Source organism: Tenrec ecaudatus, chromosome 1 (genome assembly GCF_050624435.1).
Source record: "Tenrec ecaudatus isolate mTenEca1 chromosome 1, mTenEca1.hap1, whole genome shotgun sequence".
Classification (NCBI taxonomy): domain Eukaryota; kingdom Metazoa; phylum Chordata; class Mammalia; order Afrosoricida; family Tenrecidae; genus Tenrec; species Tenrec ecaudatus.
The window spans coordinates 186,273,126-186,294,801 of NC_134530.1; the positions used below are offsets into that span (position 1 = coordinate 186,273,126).

A 21,676-nucleotide genomic window follows, 5' to 3' on the forward strand; every position below is an offset into this window, starting at 1 on the left:
AAGATAGAGAAATAGAAAAACCTGTCTCTAAATAACAGATTGTTTTTGCATTAAATAAATTAACCTTCACTGGGAAACTCAGTATGATGGCTTATTGTTCTCACGTTTATATTTGCTTTCATCCTGTATGCGTGCGTGCGTGTGTGCGTTCTACACTAGATTATCTGGTGCCAACTAACTCTAAAGAAATTCTGTAAGTTAGAACAGTGTCCCAGAGAATGGTTATTTTTGTCTGGGAAGACAAGCACGAGGTTTTCCTCTGTCTAGATTCCCGTGTGACCAGGGATCAAGAGAAGGACAAGTCCAGGTGGTGCTCCACCCTTCTGCGGATTTGCTTTTCCAGTGGAGCTCTTTTCACACGAAGGCACTGTCACTCAGGAACGGCGTGGGGAAACGAAATGAATGAGATCTTTGTTTTGTTTTGTTTTTAACCTTCACAATTGAAAGTCAAATTTTGTCAAAGCGTCATGTATGGAGAACACTTTGACTTCTGAGATATTGATCCATTATCCTGTATAAAAATATCCCTTTATGTCCATAATTGCTACTACTTTAAGTTATTGTTTCATCTAAATTATAGTCAAGTTAAAAGGCAGATAAAGCTTACAAAAATGGAATTTTATTAGTGTCCATGAAAGCAGTACCCCAGGAGAGGGAAAATCCGGTGTGCAGGAGGCTACGGATGACAGCGGGAGCCCTAGCTCCCTTTGTGGGATCCACACCGGAAATAAGCCTCCAGTGATCTCCCGCTCTCCATAATAGAGGGTGGGTACCAAACAGAGTGCGTTGGAGAGATGACTGTAAAAGATCGAAAGGATAAATCTGACTGGAACCATTAAAACCTTATCAGTTGATCCCCCTTCTGATGCACATTAGGACCGATCTGTTTTTCAAGATTTCATGTTTCTTTTGGTTTCTATTTGTTCATATTGGAATTTATCTCAGATGTGTTATGTTGTTGGGGGGGTCACCCTCTTGAATATTTGTTAAATGTTTTTCTGTTTTTCGGTATATGAAACCCAAAACTGATGAACCTATAGGGACAGCAAGTAGAATAAGAGGGTGGGGGGCTGAGGGGTGGGTACAGCAGTGGTGGGGGGGGGGTCAGGTGTAAAAAGGAGCTGATGTCAAGGAGTTCAGGAAGGACAAGAATGCTTTGAAATGATCGTGGCAGCAATAGGATCATGGTCCTCAATGTGATTAAACTATGTAATGGTATATCTGTATTAACTCCCAATAAAATGGTTTTGAAAATAAAAAAAGAGAAACTTATGTGAGAGATATACCAAGTACACAATAAGAGACTTACTTAGTAATTATGAACTCGATGTTTGGTTTAAAATTTAAGGAGTTTAAATTCAGTCCTATAGTGACTAAAGCAACAGTGCCCGACATTCTGAAAATTTCCACTGAAAAGAAAAAAAAAAGACAAATAAATTTAAGTGCATTTATCTTGAGGGAAAAAATTGGTGGGAAATTCAATTGTACTTCTTGGAAAGCTGCTTCAAGGGACAGACCTAATCTTGTAGACCAGAGGCCAGCAAATTTTTTCTACCAAGTAAATATTTAGTCTTTGCGGGCCATACAAGTCCAGTTGTAACGACCCAACTCATTTGCATAGTGCAAAATCTGTCATCGACAATGTCAAAACAAATGAGTGTTCAATAAAACTTTATGAACAATGTTATTTGAATTTCACAGGTTATCAAATATGCTAACTTTGATGCTTTCCCAATCATTTTAAAATAGCAAAAAACATTCTTAAAGTGAACAATAACACCCCTTGGGAGCATGCTCCTGACAACAATCAACTCTACAAGATTAAACGGGCAGCATTCATCCAAAATTCATGCAGAGGGCAGGAAGCAGCAGGAAAGATGGGCAGATGGAAAGGGAGAACCCAGGAAAGAAGTGGGAAGAAGGCTGTTACGCTGGGGAGATGGCAACTAATGTCATGAAACTAAATGAGTATAATTTGTTGAACAAGAAACTCATTAGCTTTGTAAATGTTCTCCCAGCTAACAACAAAATGTTTTATTTTGTTTTGGGCTTTTTTAATCGTCTTAGCTTGCGGGCAGTCCAGACACAGGCAAGTTTGGTCTTGGGTAGTAGTTGATCAACCCTTGTGGAGACCATCGTTGAGGATGTGGCTAACGGAGAAAGAAGCTTAACGACCTCTGCCCAGCACCTCAGGGACATCTCAGGAGCTGTGGTCTAAGCTTGGCACTTCCCTGGCAATTCAGTTCCTAACACCTGATATAAAAATCTGTCATCCGGTTGACCCTCACCTCAAAGAAATCGTTGTCTAGTACAAAAGATGGAAAGATTTAATTTTTTTTAAGTTTTCAGCAGACACTTAAAACAGCCACAAAAGCTTCCTAGGGGTAGGTGGGAAATTAAGAAAGAGGTAGGAAGTGAGTAACCAGTGGATTTTTCTGCAGTTTCGCTGATTCCCAGTAGTACTATCCAAGTGGAAATTTATCTGTACAGAGGCTTTGGACTCCTGTGAGAAGTTACATTCTCACAATCTCACAGGGGCAGTTCTAGCCTGTCCTGCAGGGTCGCTATGAGTCCGCAGTGACTAGGTGGCAGGGAGTTTTGCTTGGTTTGGTTCTGGAGTTAAAGGAGGGGCAATTAACCTCTTCAGACATGAGCCTCTTCACAGGGTAAAAGGTGTCCCACTACGGGATAGTGGAAGTAAAACTGGACAGTTTGGCCATAGTTGTCCTGGCTCTTGGGGACTGGCGACTAAGCCAACACACCCTTTTATTTCTAATTTAAACGAAGGAAGGATCGCTGCAGGTCCACCATGGCGGGTACTCTGCCTCTGCAACGATCCCATCATCCCGCATCTCTTTCAGCCTTTATCTTATTTCTCCCTCTCCTTTCCTGTCTCTTTGCCTCAGGTGATGGCCACCATTTTTACATCCTTTCAGTACTGTACCCACTGAACTAAAAACGGTTGAACTAGAAAGGGCCTCAGCAGCATCTCTCCCAACTTTCCCACTGTAGAGATGTGTTGCTGAGCGTCAGAGCAGGAACCAGCTCTGGCGGTTCCGCTTGCAGATGACCGCCGGGCTTACGTGTCCTGAACGGAGCAGAACCTCAGGGAGAATCAGAGAGTAATTACAGAAAGGAGAGCCAAGGGGGGAGGGAGGTGGAGTGGAACTGAAGGGGATAGTGAGACACAAAGGAAGACCTAACGGTGGCAGAAACATAACAGAAAGGCCACAAACGGAGCGGGGGTGGGGTGGGGAGGGGTGTTAGAAAAAAACAACAGGATCAAGATCAGAAGAAAATAAAGATTGATGAAGTTCACTTCAAGAACAATTTTGTTTTTCTGTTAATCTGTTTCTGCCTTACCAAAATAGAAAGTCATATACACCATTGAAAAGCAGAGAATGACATTAGTCAGCGTGTTGCTTAGAAGGTCCATCAATATAAATTGAATAATTTTTGCAGACACAAATCCACATATGGTGCTTCCAAAAATATACAAAAGGATACTTATGAATGTATCCAACTCTAGGAAGGGAAAAGAAAAGATTTGAGTTAAAATGTTTGTTCTTTTAGTGATGGTATTTAGATCTGTACATTTTAGTCGGTTCTTGAGATTTTGAGGGGGACCTTGCTCTCCAGCAAAGGCCTAGATGCAGAGGCCCTCTGGGGTGACCTTTTCCTTCTGGTCTCGGGTTGGAGTTTCCTGTCCAGGTCCGCAATCTCACATGCCCCCCAGAGCCTGGCCGGGCACACAGGGGGAAAGCAGGTAACAAGCAGGAGAGTAGATGTCTAAGCCAAAGGCAGACAAATTCAAAGTTTGATAAACTATGTTAGAGGCAAGGAAAACACACCCAGTGTAGTTGTCTCTGCCAACCTAGAACCAACTTCTGGCTCCTGCCCCTGTGCAAAATAGCATTTGAGAAATAAAGAGGGGACTATGGGATAGTCATACTGGCTCCATTTCATCGGTAGGTATCAAACAATGCAAGGACAGTTAAGATAACAGTCTTCCTTGCCAAAAATGCCTGCATAGCCCCCATTGAAAACTACTGTAAACCAACAAACTCCCTTTCTTCTGTTAATATTTTTATCTTTTAAATCCTTCTTCCCGACCACAATGATCACATTGATGTATTAGGATATATAAGATAATACAATATAAAATAGTACAACTATAATATATTGTATTATTCTTTCTAATTAACAACATATCACAATCATGTTTTATTATATATTATATATTATATTAATAATACATCACATGACTATATTAGCTTTGCCCTCTTCATGGTATGGATTAGCTTACCCTGTCCTATTTCTTTTCTGCTAGTACCATGTTTTTCCTACGGCGCCACATCTAACAAAACAACATGCTTTATATTTCTATGAGCTTTGACCCCACAAATATGGCTATTCTCATGTTAAGAGCCAGACTATCCTGTACTACTTGAACCATTCTATTTTCTCTCTTCAGACTTTAATCCAAGGTCAAGCCAATTTGTATCGACCTCCACTCATTTAAATCCAGATTGATCCGAGAAAGACACTAAATCTGAGCCCGCTAACCCACACGCCCGTGGCTGTGCACGCATGCGCACACGCTCACGGGAAGAGCTGCTATGTTTAAGTTCTTTCTCCCAAATACTTCCAAGGAAGTACATACATGTTAATTATGTTATTTGGATGTTAAAGGAAAGGAAGGTTTTACTTGATGTTTTATGTTAATTGATGCAAGAGAAAGTACAGGTTTGCAGTAAATTTAAGATATATTGACTACATTTTAATTTCGATATGAATTCAGACGCACCATATCAAAATGATTTTAGACAATATGCAGAAGAGAAACTCCTACCATTAAATGTGGAAAATTGAACCGAAATCGTCTGAAAAAAATCAAAAATAACAGCGACTATGCTGCACATGATCAAAGACTCCCCACGGATGAGGTCGATGTAGATTTTGGAAACACCTGGAAAAGACACAAAGACAACTCACTGTAGTACATAAAAATGATGTTCTTGCCCAGAAACAAAAGTAGAAGGGACGGAACACTAGTGGGGGCTTGGGCGGAGGACAGGAGTGAGGAAGGAGGGGCAGGAGAGAGTGAAGCGGCAGGAGAATGAGGCACCGTGACCAGGATAAGAGCGATCACGGAATCTGACGTACCAATAGTTTGTAGTGGACTCACAGAATAAAGAGGATCTATGCTGTTGAGGGTCAGGCTAAAGAAAATGGAAGACTGTAAATCCCATGAGTCTTTGTTAAACTTCAAAGCCACGTATCCAATTACGGCAACAGACACAGAAAAACTAATTAATGCAGTTAAGAAGACCTGTGAAACCAATTCATATCAGTGTTAGATTTCACATCTAAAACTGTCCCCTGACTTTTTATAATGTCGTCGTAGCCTAAGAATCCCATCTATTTCGTATAATTACACTGGAAGATAACTTTAAAACATATTCTACTTTCATGATCTGCTTCAAAGAAGCCAACCCTCCCAACCTCGTGGGATTATACTTCGTTGTTAAAAGAACCAGTCAACAATATTCCTTGTTGCTATTAATGTTGAATATAGCTTCCAACATCAACTTATTCTTCAAACAGAATGAAAACGGCAACTTCTTAGGTGTAAGACATTTCCTAGTTTCTTCAGTGTTAAAAATAAATCATTAACAGAAATGGGTACAAGAAGGAAGAAAATATTCCAAAGTTGATTGTGGTGATAATTTCAAAACCATTCTTAATATGATTGAACTATTGAATTGTGTGATGTTAATTATATCTTGATAAAACTATTTTTAAAAATCATTAATGACTTGTATCCAGTAAGTGAAGCAAAAACCAAGTTCACTGCCATCAAGTCAATTCTGACTGTAAAACTTACATATCCGTGCCCTTACCCTGGCCTTCCTTTGTTGCTAACCCCTTAAATCTCAATAGTTTTTTAATCCTGAAAGACTAAACAGCATACTTTTTAAGAAAGAAATGAAACTGAAACCAAAACTTTAATATATATTTGTTGCCCTCATCATTCTCAAAACATTTTCTTTCTACTTGAGCCCTTATATCAGCTCCTCATTTTTCTCCTCCCTCCCCAGTCCCCCCATGAACCCTTGATAATTTATAAATTATTGTTATTTTGTAATGTCTTACACTGTCCGACGTCTCCCTTCACCCACTTCTCTGTTGTCCAGGCCCCAGGGAGGGGGTTGTATGTAGATACCTGCAATCGATTCCCCCTTACTACCCCACCTTCTCTCCACCCTCCCGGTATCACCACTCTCACCCTGGTCCTGAAGGGATCATCTGTCCTGGATTCCCTGGATTTCCAGTTCCTATCTGTACCAGAGTATATCCTCGGGTCTAGCCAGATTTGTAAGGTTGAATTGGGATCATGCGTGTGTGTGTGTGTGGGGAGCATTTAGGAACCAGAGGAAAGTTGTATGTTTCATCGTTGCTACGCTGCACCCTGACTGACTTGTCTCCTCCCCAGGACCCTTTGGTAAGGGAATATCCAGTTGCCTACAGATGGGCTTTGGGTCCCCAATCCACACTCCCACGTCATTCACAATGATATGATTTTTTTGTTCTTTGATGCCTGCTACCTGATCCCTTCAACACCGCATGATCACACAGACTGGTGTGCTTCTTTCATGTGGACTTTGTTGTTTCTGAGCTAGATGGCCGCTTGTTTACCTTCAAGCTTTAAGACCCCAGATGCTATATCTTTTGGTAGCCAGGCTCCATCCGCTTTCTTCACCACATTTGTTTATGCACCCGCTTTGTCTTCAGCAATTGTGTCGGGAAGGTGAGCGTTATGGAATGCCAGTTTAATAGAAAAGTGTTCTTGGATTGAGGGAGTACTTGAGTGGAGGCCCAATGTCCATCTGCTACCTTAATACCAAACCTATAAATATATGCACATAGATCTATTTCCCCATCATCATATATAAATATATTTTCATATGTACATGCCTGTATTTAGACCTCTATATATACCATTTGCCTCCTAGTTCTTTCCTCTATTTTCTTTTACTTTCCTCTTGTCCCACTATCATGTTCAGCCTTCATTTGTGTTTCAGGAATTCCTTTCAGTTACATTGCCTTTGATCAATCCCTACCTGGCCTCTTATATCCTCCTTGCCACTGATTTTTGGTCACCTGTTGTTCCCTTATCCCTGGTTTTGTTAACAACACTTCCTTTCCCCCAATATCAAACTTCTCTAAAACATCCAGACTCCCAAAAATATCCAGAAAATATCCTCACCTTTTACCTTTTATTAATCTTAGGAGAGGTCTGCCAAAAACAAAGGGGAGGTCATGAAATGCTTTAAAGTAGGTTATTTGTTTGCATGAATTTTCCTAATTTTAATAAACTCATTTGTGTATCTCCAAGTAAAAGACCACATTTATTTCAAAGATATTCCTTATTCAGAAGTTCTCATGGAATGTGGATTAAACATTGGATTGCTAACCACATGAAGGCAACAAAGATTTATAGCTTTGGCAGCTCCCACACACAGTTCTCCTCTATCCATATGGGTACTGTGAACCAGAATCAAGTGGATCACAGGGGTGCGTATCCCTTTACCAAACCAACCAACTGACGTCAAGTGAACACCAACTCGCAGCAACTCTTGTGAGTAGGAAGGCTCCGTTGGTTTCCCGAGGCTGTAATCTCTCTGAAAGCAGATTGCCACATTTTTCTTCGATAGATCAGTGGTGGGTTCGAACCACTAATCTTTTGACTAGCAGCTGAGTGCTTAACCACTGTGCCATAAGGGCTCCTTAGTTATCCCTTAGGATATTGTTCCATCATTACTCAGTCTTTCCCAATTCATTTTTATTCAATCATTGTTGCGTCTTCCTCAGTGTTCTCTTTTTGAATAAAACATAGTTACTGTTTGAGGCAGGATTCTTAAACCAGAGATGATCCCAATCAATGCTATTATAAATGCTTAGATAACTCATTATATGGGACCATTAAAAAAGGGAAATAAATTTAATACTGATTTAGGGAGATTGTTCTTGAGGAAAATGAACTGGGTGACATTACAATAGAGTCAAGTGAGATAAAGGGGATCTCAACAGAATGTGTGAACTACTATGCTGCAGCCAGGAGAGCACCTACAGGAAATGAGCACGCGTCTGGAAGCGCACCGCCTGCCTAACTAGTAGAAACCTGAACAGCCACACAACAAAAAGAAGTTGAAGGAAAACACCAACTGAGATTGGGTGTCAGACAGATTACCTGACCATGTATATATTTCCTCACCTCCACAGTCACCCAACCTCACTCACATCTGGTGCTACCACCACCTCTAATAGTCTCTACAAGCACATTGTTAGTGCCAGGAAATGGGTCTTTACCATTAGAGACTCAGAAGAGCAGCAACATCTATAGGCAGAGAGGTGATTGAGAGTCACAGAGATGTTCAGGATACCGGCTGCAGGACCAGCCCAGGATGTGGGATGTAGACGAGAGCAGCCCTGGGTGACATTGAGGAGGACAAAAAGGTAGTGTGCAGAGATAAATCTGGGGTGGATGATGCAGGACAGAGAAGAGTGAGCAATGGCCTAGATACAAAACCTTGAGAACTACAAGAAAGCTATGGGGAGACAGGAGAGTCTGGACTGCTGCTGGGAAAGTGGAGATGCAGGTTGTTTTTGAACTTTCAATACACAGTTTCTGAGCAGCTATTGAATCTAAGTGATAATTGAAAATAAAGATACAATTGAGAGTTTTGTGGAAGAAAATGAATTATTCCGGAGGTGATAATTTTATAATGTCAAACGTTCCTTGGCATGGTAAGAAGCTTTCTAATGCATCTTTAACAGGAAACAAGCAAATTCTCAAAGGAATAACCTATTCCCAAAAAAAAAAAATTGAGCCACTAGTTGCCTGATTTGGCTAGTTAAATCTTTATTTGAACTCTGAGCATCTGGTCCTATTGACAAACTTTAATCAAGGTATACATTTTGCTTTGTTGGGACATTATTTCAAATATTCCAAGGGACCTTAACAATTATAGCAATCACCCTTCAAAACAATTACTAGTCACTGAAAGGTAAAACAAAACCGCTATTTAGAGTGTATAACACAGTGGAGTTGAACGTCCTAAAGGAAAAATAAAAATCTGTTCTTACATTATTTAAATATACCCATGGCATGGGTTTAATTTTCCCGGGACAGCATCATATGCATATTCAGAAAACATTGTGTGTCAAATAGATTAGTCAAAGGTGAAAATGGTACCTTGTGGAAAATGAGAGATGACTTGAAACATGGCTTCAGGGGGAGCAAAGACACAGAAGCTGGGGATATTTGTGAAGAGCTTGAGTAAAATTGTTGAAAGACATGCGATAGAGAAGGGAAAAGCAATGCTTGTTGTTGTGTGCTGAGTCACCGCTGACCCACAGAGACCCCACGGAACAAAGGAGAACTGCCTCAGAGCGTTATCTTAGTTGTAATCTTCACAAAAGCATATTGCAGGTTATTCCGCAAAGCCTCTAGGTGAATTCAAAGCACCAATCTTTCCATTAGCAATAAACCATTTAATCACTGCACCATCTTACATGCATAAATAAATTGTGTCAACATGCAATTGCTTATGTCATCTACACCCCTAAAAGTTTACCCACTTAAAAAAATTCTGTGCAGAAACGAGTGGATTTTTGTGACGTAATCTGCTTTCTCTTCAGGTTACATAAATATTACATTTCTTTTTCAAATAATTTATCTTTATGGCTATTGTTGTTGAAAACATACACAGCAGAACATAAACCAACTCAACAAATTCACCAACAGTAGCATCGATTACATTTTTCAGGCTGTGCAACCATTCTCCTGAAAGGCAGACCTTCCTTATTGATAAACTAAACTGTCGGTTGGTTAAAAGAAGACCTCAGGTGATACTTTTGGTTTAAGGGAAATAGTTAAGGACTCAGGGTAACAGTTTCAGGGGGTTCTCCAGCCTCTGTGACTCCTTTGAAATTCTGGTCTGCATTTTTTTCCCCTTTGGATCAAGATTATTTTATAGCATCTTCGATCAAAGTGATCAGTAATGGTAGCCAGCCACCATCCAGTGTGTTTTGTCGTGGCAAAGAAAACAGTTCTCCCTGAGGGCAGTTAGATATGCATTCTGCTTTGTCCTCCTAGTCCTGACTCTCCTCCTCTGTTGATCCAAGAAAATGCAGTCAAGTTCGTGTACTTTGGATGACCATTTGACAACTTTTATGATCCCAGGCACTGCACAACAAAGAGAATCTTAGTTCACTTGGCTTGGATGGCCCATGAAACCTTGACTCTCAACCTCCAACCAAGAAACCCAATTCAAAGAAGTGGTTGGTTGTACATAAGCAGAATCAGCAACAACTCTTGTTGTTATAAATATATACATTTTGTAACGCTTGTCAATTCAACTTTTTTTATAAGTGTACAACTCAGTGACATCAATAAAATGAACCAGCTGTACAATTATTATGCTTAATCAATGAGACTTTCCCATCATCCTGATCAAAAATTGAGTGCTCCCTAGCAATAACTCCCCCTTTCACCCCTTCCTCCCATCCTGGTGATAATGGATAATCTTTGCTCTCTATACATTGGCCTATTTTTGGTCATGTACCCTTTTGTGGTTGACTGACTTCATTCAACATAATGTCTTCAAATTCCATATTGTAGCATGTACCAAGCTCCATTTCTTCCACTGGCTGAGTAGTATTCCATTGTACCGCATTCTGGTTATTGTTGCCTCCATTCGTGGACATTTTAGGTTGCTTCCACCTTTTGGCTATCGTGAACCATGCTTCACTGAACACGGGTGCACGGGTGCGTATGTTCATGTTGTTGTTTTCAAGACCCTGGCTATCCTCCTAGCGTGCAATTGAGGTGGCGTTGCTGCCAGGGGGTAGTTATAAAGGGTGGTGAGGTGGGATAGGCACTGCCCTTCTCACCGCAAGGCTCTAAGGAACCAGCTGCTCCGCAGGAGAAAGCTGAAGCCGCTTGTAGCTGCAAAGATTAGTCTCTGACACTCTGACCCTGTAAACTGCAATGGACTCGATGGGGCCACGGAAAGCTTCAATGGACTCAATGGCATGAAGTCTGATTTTGAATGAGATAATAGTTCTGTTTTTAGTTTTTTGAAGAACTGTCACACTGTTCCATTTTGCATTCCCACCAGTAATCAACAGGCTCCAATTTCTCCACCTCATTTAAAGTATTACTTTTACATAAGTTGACTCTTGATTGCAAAAGCAGATTGCCTGGGTTGAAATCTTAGTTTCACTAATTAATCACTCAACTCACTGCCACTGAGTCGATTCTGACTCATTGCGATCCTGTAGGACCAACGTTTAAAGGCTCCTGTGGGTTTCTGAGACTGTAAATCTTTATGAGAGTCGAAAGCCTCGTCTTTCTCTCATAATTCCCAACTGCTGACCTTGTAGTTAATAGCCCACGTGTAACCACTAGACCACCTGGAGGCCTTCATTACTCTCTAGAGAGTGTGGTCTTTGGCAAGTTATTTAAACTCTCCATGCCACAAGTTTTTTAGAGCTCTAAAATGTATTTATTGCCATCTCAATGCATTGACTCCAATTTATAGCAACCACCTGAACTTCAGGGGAAAATGTAGCCAGATCCTAACCAAGCGTCACATTTACTAGGATGTTCAAGTCTATGGTGTGGCTGCTGTGCATCCTGGGTGCCTTTTAACTTAAGGACATACAGTCTAGTATTATGTAGAGGACCAGGATTCTGTTGGGAGTCACAGGGTTTTCACTGGCCACCTTTTAAAAATCATTTTACTGGGGGCTTGCACAATTCTTATCGCAATCCATACATATATCCATCGTGTACGGCACATTTGTACATTTGTTGCCATCGTCATTCTCAAAACATTTGCTTTCTACATCAGCCCTTGGTATCAGCAACACATTTTCCCCCTCCCTCCCCGCTCCCCACTCCCTCATGAACCCTTGATAATTTATAAATTACTATTATTTTGTCCTATCTTACACTGTCCGACATCTCCCTTCACCCACTTTTCTGTTGTCCGTCCCCCAGGAAGGAGGTTATATGTAGATCCTTGTAATCGGTTCCCCCTTTCTACTCCACTTTCCACTGGCCAATTAAAAAAAAAAGATATCCATACGTTTTCCCCTAGTATGCCTTAATCTAAAAGTTCCACCGAAACCTGTCCAGTGGATGATCCCCTGGTGGTCTTTGAAATATCAGTTAAATCACAGTTCAACATCATAAAAACATGTATGCCAATATATTACAACAAATTGACAGACAGGTGTTGATTCTACGAAGTGAGGATCCTATAGAGCTGCTAAGGAGTCTGATGATGACTTGCTAACTAGCCACAGTCAGCAATTCAGACCCATTAGGCGCTCCTTGGAGGAGAGATAAGGGTATTTTCTTCTGTAAAAGTTTAAAGTGTCAGAAACCCAAAGGGACGAATCTATTCTGTCCTACTGGGTCACTAGGAGTCAAAAATACACCCGATGAGAGTGGCTTTAATAGAGCTGTCGCCATGCCATACTTGCACCCCACAGGTCTCGAATCCACCTTGAGGCTGGTTTTGTGTATAGGGTGAGGTGTGGGTTCCTGTTTTATTCTTCTGCAGATGGAGATCCACTTTTTACAGCACCATTGTTGAAAATCTCAACATTTTCAATACAATGTTCCTTTATCTTCTAGATTCCAGTACTGCTACTGAGAACTTTTATGCCATTCTAACTCTTGTTTCTGATATCAAATCAATCTCTCTCTCTCTCAGAATGTTTAGGACCTTCTATTTTATTCCTAACTTCCTGAACTTTATAATAATGGAACTTAGTATGGTGTGAGCCTTTTCAACTTGTATGTAAGCCTTGGTCTCTCACTCACTCATTTGCTGCTATTGAGTTAATGCTGACCCATAGCGACCCCCTGTGAGTTTCTGAGATGGCTACCTGTTTACACAAGTAGAAAGTCCAGTCTTTCTCGGAGGAGCTGCAGTTGGTTTTGACCTGCCAGCCATGAGGATCACAGCTCAATGACAACCACTGCACCATCCTCTAGTATGTATGTGTTCTGAATATGTGGCTGTGTGTGTGTGCATATCTCTACTTTTAAGTATTATTCATTAAATGACGTTTTGAATGCTAGCCCTCATGTATCAGTTCCCTAATTTTCTTATGTTTTATTTTTTGTGTTTTGGTCTACAGTCTATAAGGCTTCCATACCTGTGCATCTAAACACTTTTATTGAATTAATTTATCTCAACTATAATACTTTCTGTGTTTAAGATTTCCTTTTATGTTAGCATGCTCTTATTTCATAGACCCCTCTTTCTCCAAAGCTATTAATTAATTATATACATGTCCAAGTCTTTTTTGACCCTTAGTTTTATAATAAATTAGAGTTGCTTTATTTTAAAATGCTTGTTAAGATGATTATATGGCTTTTAAGATGATTATATGGCTTTTATTCTTACTATAAAACACATTAAAAGATGTTAAAAATTTTAAATCAAGCTTGCTGTTCTTTATTAAACACCATTTTGTCCTTTTATTTTTGATATTTTACTGGATCCACTGTACAAAAATTTTGTATAGGACTTTTGCAAGTATATTTGTGAGTGAGATTGGCCCACTATGTTCTCTTACTCTTCTTGCCTAGTTTTGACATAAAAATCATAACAAAGAAACCTGAAACCCACTGCCATTCCGTCAATTCTGACTCCGAGTAGTACTGCATTGGGTCTCTGAGAGCATGATACTTTACAGATGCAGACAGCCTCAGCTTTCCAATGTGGAGAGCTTCCACCCTTCCTCTTTCAGTTTGTTTTCAGTGAACAAGCTAGGGACTAACTGAGGAACAGAAAACCAATTGCTCATTTTCAAGTTCAAGTTGAAACTGAGGAAAATTGAAGGAAATCCTTAATACCCAAAGCAGAACCTTGAATACATCCCACCTGGATGTAAAGACCATCTCACAAAGAGATTTGCCAGACTAATGAATGAAGAGTGGACATGTTGTGGATGGGGTCAAGAGCTTCATTCATGAAGAAAAAAAACAAGTCATTACTAAAAAGGTAGGAAAGGAAGAAAAGATGAAAGTGGATGTTAGAAAAGGTTCTGAAACTTACTCTAAAAAGTAGAGAATTAAAGCAAAAGGAAGAATGAAAGAATTGAACAGAAAATTCCAAAAGGTAGCTCAAGAAGACAAAGTAAAGTATTACAAGGACATGTGCAAAGACCTGGAATTCAAAAGCCAAAAAGAAAGAACATATTTAGCATCTCTAAAGCTAAAGAACTGAAGAAACAATTCAACCTGAGTTGCAATAATGAAAGCCCAAAAATTGACCAACAAGGGAAGCAGCTAGAGAAGGTGGGAAAAAATACAGTCACTTACCAAAACAGTCAACATTCAGCTATCTAAGGAGATTGTAGGTAAGCAAGAACCAATGGTATCGAAGAACCAACAGCATTAAAGAATTAAGCCCAGCTATACTGAAGGCACTGGCAAAAAAAAAAAAAACAGCTTCCAAGAGTTGATGGAGTACCAATAGAAATGTTTTAGCAAATATACCACACTGGGAGTTCTCACTTGTCTTTGGCAAGAAATTTGGAAAACAGTTACCTGGTCAAATGACTGGACGAGATCCACATCCAGTCCCATTGCAATGAAAAGTGAGCCGACAGGATGCAAAAATCATGTAATAGCATCATGGATATCACCAGCACTAAAAGTTTGCTGAAGATAATTTAAAAATGGTTGCAGCAGTACATCAAACGACAACTGCCTGAAGTTCAAGCTGGATTCAGAAGAGGACAGAGTATTTTTCCATTGCTGAAATCAGGTGGAACTTGACTGAAAGCAGCAAATACCGAAAAGATTCATCCCTGTATTTTACTGACTAGACAAAGAACGTCAAATGTAAAGATGGTAACAAACTAAAGATAGCCCTGTGAAGAAAAGGAATTCAAGAACATTTAAATGTGCTCATGCAGAAGTTGGACATAGAACAAGAGACTTTTTTTTTAACAGAACAAAAGGATACTGAGTTGTTTAAATAAGAAAAATGTGTGTCAGGGATGTACTCTTTCACCATAGTTATTTAATCTGAGCTTGCTGAGCAAATACTCCTCTAAAATGGCCAACATGAAGAATAAGTCAGGACTAGAGGAAGACTCATTTACAGCCTGCAATATAGATGACACAGCCTTCCTTGCTGAAAGCAAGGACAACTTGAAGCACTTACTGATGAAAATGAAAGACTTCAGAATGGGTTACACCTCAGCAGAGAGAGAACAAAGCCCTCACAACGGAGCCAATAAGCCACATCACGAGAAACGGATCAAAGAATTGAAGTTGTCAAGGATTTCATTGTACTTGGATCCCAAATCAACACTTATGGAAGCAGCCGTTAAATCAAACACGGGGCAAGTCGACTGCACATGCCCTCTTTCAGTGTTAAAAGACAAAATTGTAAGCTAAGCACATTTCAAATGCTTAATATGCATGCAAGAGAATAGTGAATAGAGAAGACTGAAAAATGATGGATGCATTGAATTATGGTACTGGGGAAGAATATGAAACATACCATGGAATGCCAGAATAACAAACAAATCTATGTCCTAAGACGTACAATCAGAATGTCCCTTAGAAACAGGCCTGGTGAAAGTTCATCCCACACACTTTGGACATCTAGCCAGAAGCAATCCGCCCCTGGAGAAGTGCCTCTGAAAAAGGAAGCCCCTCTGTAAGACGGACTGCGGCAATGGCCTCCAACATCAGAGAGAGCGAGGAGGGGCAGTGTGCTGTTCTCTTGGACGTAGGGTTGAGCATACACTTTGTACATAGGATTGCTTCAGGCTGGAGCCGATTCAATGGCACCCAACTACAACTGAGTAAGTCTGGGTAGATGATGTATTTTTAGCATTTTCTTATTGTTTTTTTTAATGTTTTTTACGAGTAATAAAGAAAATTGGACCAAAAATTTGAGTAATAGAGTTAAAGCTGTGTTTAGATGGAAATTTACACCTTCAAGTATATATATTAGAAAAATAAAATTAAAAAATTTAAATGGATGGACTAAACCCTTTGCCCACTCAGAGCTACCCTCTAAACCAGAATGGAACTGCCTGTTAGCGTTTCCAAGGCTGTCTATTTGTGCAGAAGACTTCCCCGTCTTGCTCCCACAGAGCGACTCGTGGGGCGCTGCAAGACTACCAGTCTTTCAGTCAGCAGTCAGGTGGCTAATCATTGCATCACCAGGACCCTTAAACAAAATATTAGACATTTCTAAAGCAATTAGACATTTTCTAAAGAACAAGTAATGAATGAGAAGCTAAATTTGAGGAAATTATTTAAGATAGTATTTTTAGTAATGTAAAACAAAAACTAAAAGTGGAGTAATAAGGGAAGGAGAGAGAATGGAACACATCCTGGGCCACCAAGCTTCAAGGACGATATTCCTGCTCAAAGCAGCTAATGCACAGAGAAGATCATAGGACCAGCCCCACCACAAGACACGACATCCCTCACTGACCCATAGCACTTCAAGGGACAACACTGGAGGCACAGTGCAGGAATTGTACCCACTCTGACCCCACCACACTGGGGCGAAACGCTAAGGGTTTGCAAGGGGAGTAAAGCAATTAAGTCCCCAAGGAATACCAAAATAGACTTTGGGTCCAGAGGGTGGTACCCCATCAAACTTGACTGGAAAACACCCCTAAAGGTCAACAAACAGACCTTGAACTATTTGTAAGCTTTTCTTTCTCCCCCTGCCCCCCATTGACTTTTTGTTAGTTTTTTCGTTGTTTTGTTTTTGCTTTGTTTTGCTCTGTCTTGTGTTTTGTGCATATTCTTATCTCTGAAGGTCTATCTAGATAAGATAGGTGGATAAAAAATCTGGATGCGAAAACAATAGGACCTATGGTTCCACGGGGGGACAGGGGAGAGGGGGAGGCAGGGGAAAGGAAGCATGTGTGTGAACAAACTCAGGGACAAAGGAACAACAAGTGATCCAAAATCGATGGTGTGGAGGGTATAGGAGGCCTGGCAGGGCTTGATCAAGTGCAATGTAACCGAGAGGAATTACTGAAACCCAACCAAAGGCTGAGTGTGATAGTGGGACAAGAGGAAAGTCAAAGGAAATAGAGGAAAGAGCTAAGAGGCAAAGGGCATTTATAGAGAACTAAATACAGGCATGTACATATGTAAATATATTGATACATGACAGTGAGGAAATAGATCTATGTACAAATATTTATAGGTTTAGTATTGAGGTAGCAGACAGACATTGGGCCTCTACTCAAGTACTCCCTCAATGCAAGAACACTTTCTCCTAATAACCTGGCATTCTGTGATGTTCACCTCAGGAAGATCCCGGAAGACAAAATGGGGACATAAGCAAATGGGGTGTAAAAAGCTGATTGTGCCTGGCTATCAAAAGATATAGCATCTGGGGGTCTTAAAGGATTGAAGATAAACAAGCAGCTATCTAACTCAGAAGTAACAAAGTCCACATGGAAGAAGCACACCAGCCTGTGTAGTAATGAGATATAGATAGGATAAGTATCAGGTATCAAAGACCCAGAACAAAAAATCATATCATTGTGAATGAGGAGGAGTACAGACTGGAGACCCAAAGTCCATCTGTAGACAATTGGACATCCCCTTACAGAAGGGTCTTGGGAAGGATGTGCCGGTCAGGGTGCAGTGTAGCAATGATGAAACATACAACTTTCCTCTGGTTCCTTAATGTTTCCTCCCCCCATTAACATGACCCCAATTCTACCTTACAAATCTGGCTAGACCCGACCATGTACGCTGGTACAATGAGAGCTGGAAAAACAGGGAATCCAGGACAGATAAACCCCCCAGGATCAATATTGAGAGTAGCTATACCAGGAGGGTAAGGAGAAGGTGGGGGAGATAGGGAGAACCAATCTCAATGATCTGCATATAACCCCCTCCCAGGGGGATGGACAACAGAAAAGTAGGTGAAGGGATACATCTGTCAGTGTAAGACATGAAAAATAATTTAAAATTATTTACAAATTATCAAGAATTAATGAGGAAGAGAGGGAGGGAGGGAGGAGCTGATATCAAGGGCTCAAGTAGAAAGAAAATGTTTTTAAAATGATGATGGCTACAAATGTACTTGACACGATGTATGTATGTATGGATTGTGATAGAGTTGTACAAACCCTCCATAAAATGATTTTTTTTAAAGAAACATACATTCCTCTAGTTCTTTAATGCTTCCTTCGCGTGTTCCCCCCCCCCACTATCATGACCCCAATTCTACCTTACAAATCCGGCTAGACCAGAGCATGTAAACAGATACAGATAATAGGTGGAAACACAAGAAATCCAGGACAGACAAATCTCTCAGAACCAATACTGAGAGTAGCAATACCAGGAGGGCAAGGAGAAGATGGGGGAGAAGGGGTGAACTGGTGACAATGATCTACATATAACCCCCTGCCAGAGGGACAGACAACAGAAGAGTGGGTGAAGGGAGACATCGGTTAGTTTAAGACATGAAAAAAATACTAATTTATAAATTATCAAGGGTTCATGAGGGAGGGGGGGCGGGAAATGAGCTGATACCAAGGGCTTAAGTAGAAGGAAAATGTTTTGAAAATGATGGCAACAGTGTACAAATGTGCTTGACCCATGGATGGATATATGTTATATGAGTCCCCAATAAAGTGATTAAAAAATAAAATAACTTGTAAAAAATAGAGAAACAGCATAAAGTTAATGATTCTTGAACACATAATATGTGTTAAGTCATTGCAATAAACACTTGGTATACATTTACCGATGACAAAAAATGGAGAAAAATAAGACATAAAAATATGATAAGAAAACTACCATACAACTAATGGAAATCCCAGGGGTAAAAAACAAAGTATAGAAAATATCTAAAGAGTGAATAGTATGGCTCCATCTTGCATCAGCAATGATATCCCTCATTGTATGACCTCCTCTGACCGGTCCTGAATTTTTAGCAGTTCAATGTATTACTGCAGCCGTTTCTTATTATCTTCAGTAACATTTAATTTGAATATGATGTTAACGATATTGTTCAGTAATTTCCACATTCTGTTGGGTCACCTTTGGAAGGGGAATGAATATGGATCTCCTCCAGGCACTTGGCCAGACAATGCCAATTCCAGCATTGTGTCTGTTGTTGGACATCTCAATTCACATTCCCACGATTTCTGGAACCCTTCCCTCGCCACCACTACCCACCGCCACCCAAGCCCATGCCTCTGGGTCTTCTTTGTTCAGTACCATCAGTTCTTGGTAATATGCTACTTCCCGAAATGGTTGAGAGTCAACCAATTATTTTTGGTCTCGTGACTGTATATTCCTCCTCCCTCCTTTTGATGCTTCCTCTATCACTTGGTTTGTCAGCTATTGAATCTTTAGATATTGCAACTCAATGCGTTTTCCCCCTTCAGTTCTTCCAGCTTGAGTAACACTGTGTTCTTCCTTGGAACTCCAGGTCCTGGCATATTTTCTTACAATGCTTGCTTTGTTTTCTCAGGCCATCCTTTGAAATCTTCTGGTCAGTTCCTCCATTTCATTATTCCTCCATTTGCTTTAGCTACTCTGTGTTCAAGAACAAGTTTCAAAGTGTCTTCTGACACCCATTTTGGTCTTTTCTTTTCTGTTCTCCCCCGCCCCCCAAGATCTTTTTCTTTATTCATAGCGGGTATCCTTGACTGTACAGTAAAAGGTTTAGTTTTAGTTAAACACAGGGACACCAATATCTCGAAATTATAGAAAAATTAGAGCAAGATAATACTAACCACAAGAAATAGGTACAGTAAACAAAAGTATAAGTATCATAAACAAGACAACAAAACCCTAAATCTGTTGTTGTCCAATTGATTGGGACTCATAGCAACCGTAAAAGAAAAAGCAGCAGTACCTCACACTGTGTCTAAAAGAGCAGAGCCTTTGGAAATCACGCTGCCCTCTGTTTCTCCCATTGAGGGCTGCTGGGTTGCAACTACTGATCTTTTAGTGCTTAACCACTGTGTCATCAGCGTTCCCCTGTAGCTATGTGAATGCCAAGTAAAATTACCTTTAAGGCAAAAAGCATTAGTTGGGATAAATTAATACTTCATTTCAGGTGGTAGAATAAGTTGGGACAAGATAGCAGGAATGGTTACACAACTTGAAGAATGTAATTAATGTCCCTGAATTGTACATGTAGAAATTATTGGATTGTTTTGTGTTTTGTTGGATATATTTTCAGCACAGTGTTTAAAATACCGAAAAAATTTAAAAATCAGATAACTGGAAAAATAAAACCACTTTTAGAAACTTAACAATGGCTTCTATTTATATAAAGTAAGAACTGACAGAATTGCAAGGAGTAAATTATAACTTCCAAGTTACAGTGGAAGCTTTTCAGATTGAGCTGAAAAACATAATTGCAAGGATATAGGAGGCTGAACTTCACAACTAACAAGCATGTTCTACTGAACAAATTCATACTCCTACACTCAACAGCGGGAGACTATAGTTATAACGTAAGCATAGAACATTGGGGAAATGTCTCTTGTTCTAGGGCCACAAACAAATCTTCACAAACGACAAAAAGTTGATATACAAACTTGATATTCTCTGACCACAAAACATCTCAGTCAAACTCACTACCATCGAGTTGATGCCAACTCAGAGACCCTCAAAGGGCAGGGTAAAGCTGCCCTGTGAGTTTCCAAGATTGTCGCTGTTTACCGGAGTAGAAAGCCCAGTCTGTCTCCCGTGAAGCAATTGGTGGTTTCGATCTCCTGACCTTGCTGATCGCAGCCCAACTCGTTAACAATGTAATAGCAAAATATTAAAACTATCATTTGGTGCTTTTAAAGCAACTTCTAAATTTGAATTAGACGGCAGTAGAAACACTAAAAGGTGCCCTCATGGGGCAGCAGTTACTCAGTGGGCTGCGATCTGCTCAGTCGGCAGTTTAAAGCCAGTAGCCGCTTCTGGGGAGAAAGACTGGGCTTTCCACTCCCGTGAACAGTTGGTGTTAGAAGTCCACTGGGGCTCACCATGGGTCAGCTCTGACTCAATGGCATGGAGTTTGGTTTTATGGTTTAGAAACACTAAAAATGTGGGATGTAGCAAAAGTGTAGGGAGATTTAAACCCTAAAATTCACAAAACAGAACAGAACAAAAACCACCTGGAAACCAATCAACAAAATATTTATTTGTTGTCGTCAGATGTCCCCAATTCACAGTGACCCTATGCACAACAGGAGGGAACCCTGCCTGGCCCCACGCCCTCGAAGACGCTCTAAACACACCAAGAGACAAAAGAAAAGAAAGCAAAATTCTAGTTAAAGAAAAAACAATCAAATTGTCTGGCTAATGTAATTAAGAAAAGAGAAATGGCACAAATCAATCTTAGCAGTTTAAGCTGAGGGAAACCTATAGGGTGGAGATGAAGTCTTTTGTGGGACTAGAACCCAAGTCCTGCCATTTGCGAGCCTTGTGACTTCTGGGTATCAGTCTGCTCAAATGTAAAGAAAGCACAGATAGTATTTGCTCGATGTCTAGGCACAGTAGGCACTCAGGACACGTGGGTTCCCCTCCCCCCTCCGTTTTCTTTATTAGCGGTGCTGTCATACAGAGTCGCTAGGA

General features: G+C 40.4%; 1 protein-coding gene across 1 annotated transcript in view; it reads right to left on the reverse strand.

Moving 5' to 3' along the window:
- SLC9C2 (solute carrier family 9 member C2 (putative)) overlaps nucleotides 1–21,676 on the reverse strand; it is a 98,360-nt gene that overhangs the window by 66,579 nt on the left and 10,105 nt on the right. Inside the window, exons 4-7 of the mRNA XM_075541189.1 lie at nucleotides 5,167–5,332; nucleotides 4,853–4,969; nucleotides 3,364–3,525; nucleotides 1,310–1,409 (exon numbers count right to left, since the gene is read on the reverse strand). Of these exons, the coding sequence (XP_075397304.1) occupies nucleotides 1,310–1,409; nucleotides 3,364–3,525; nucleotides 4,853–4,969; nucleotides 5,167–5,332 (545 nt within the window). The remainder of the gene's footprint in view (nucleotides 1–1,309; nucleotides 1,410–3,363; nucleotides 3,526–4,852; nucleotides 4,970–5,166; nucleotides 5,333–21,676) is intronic.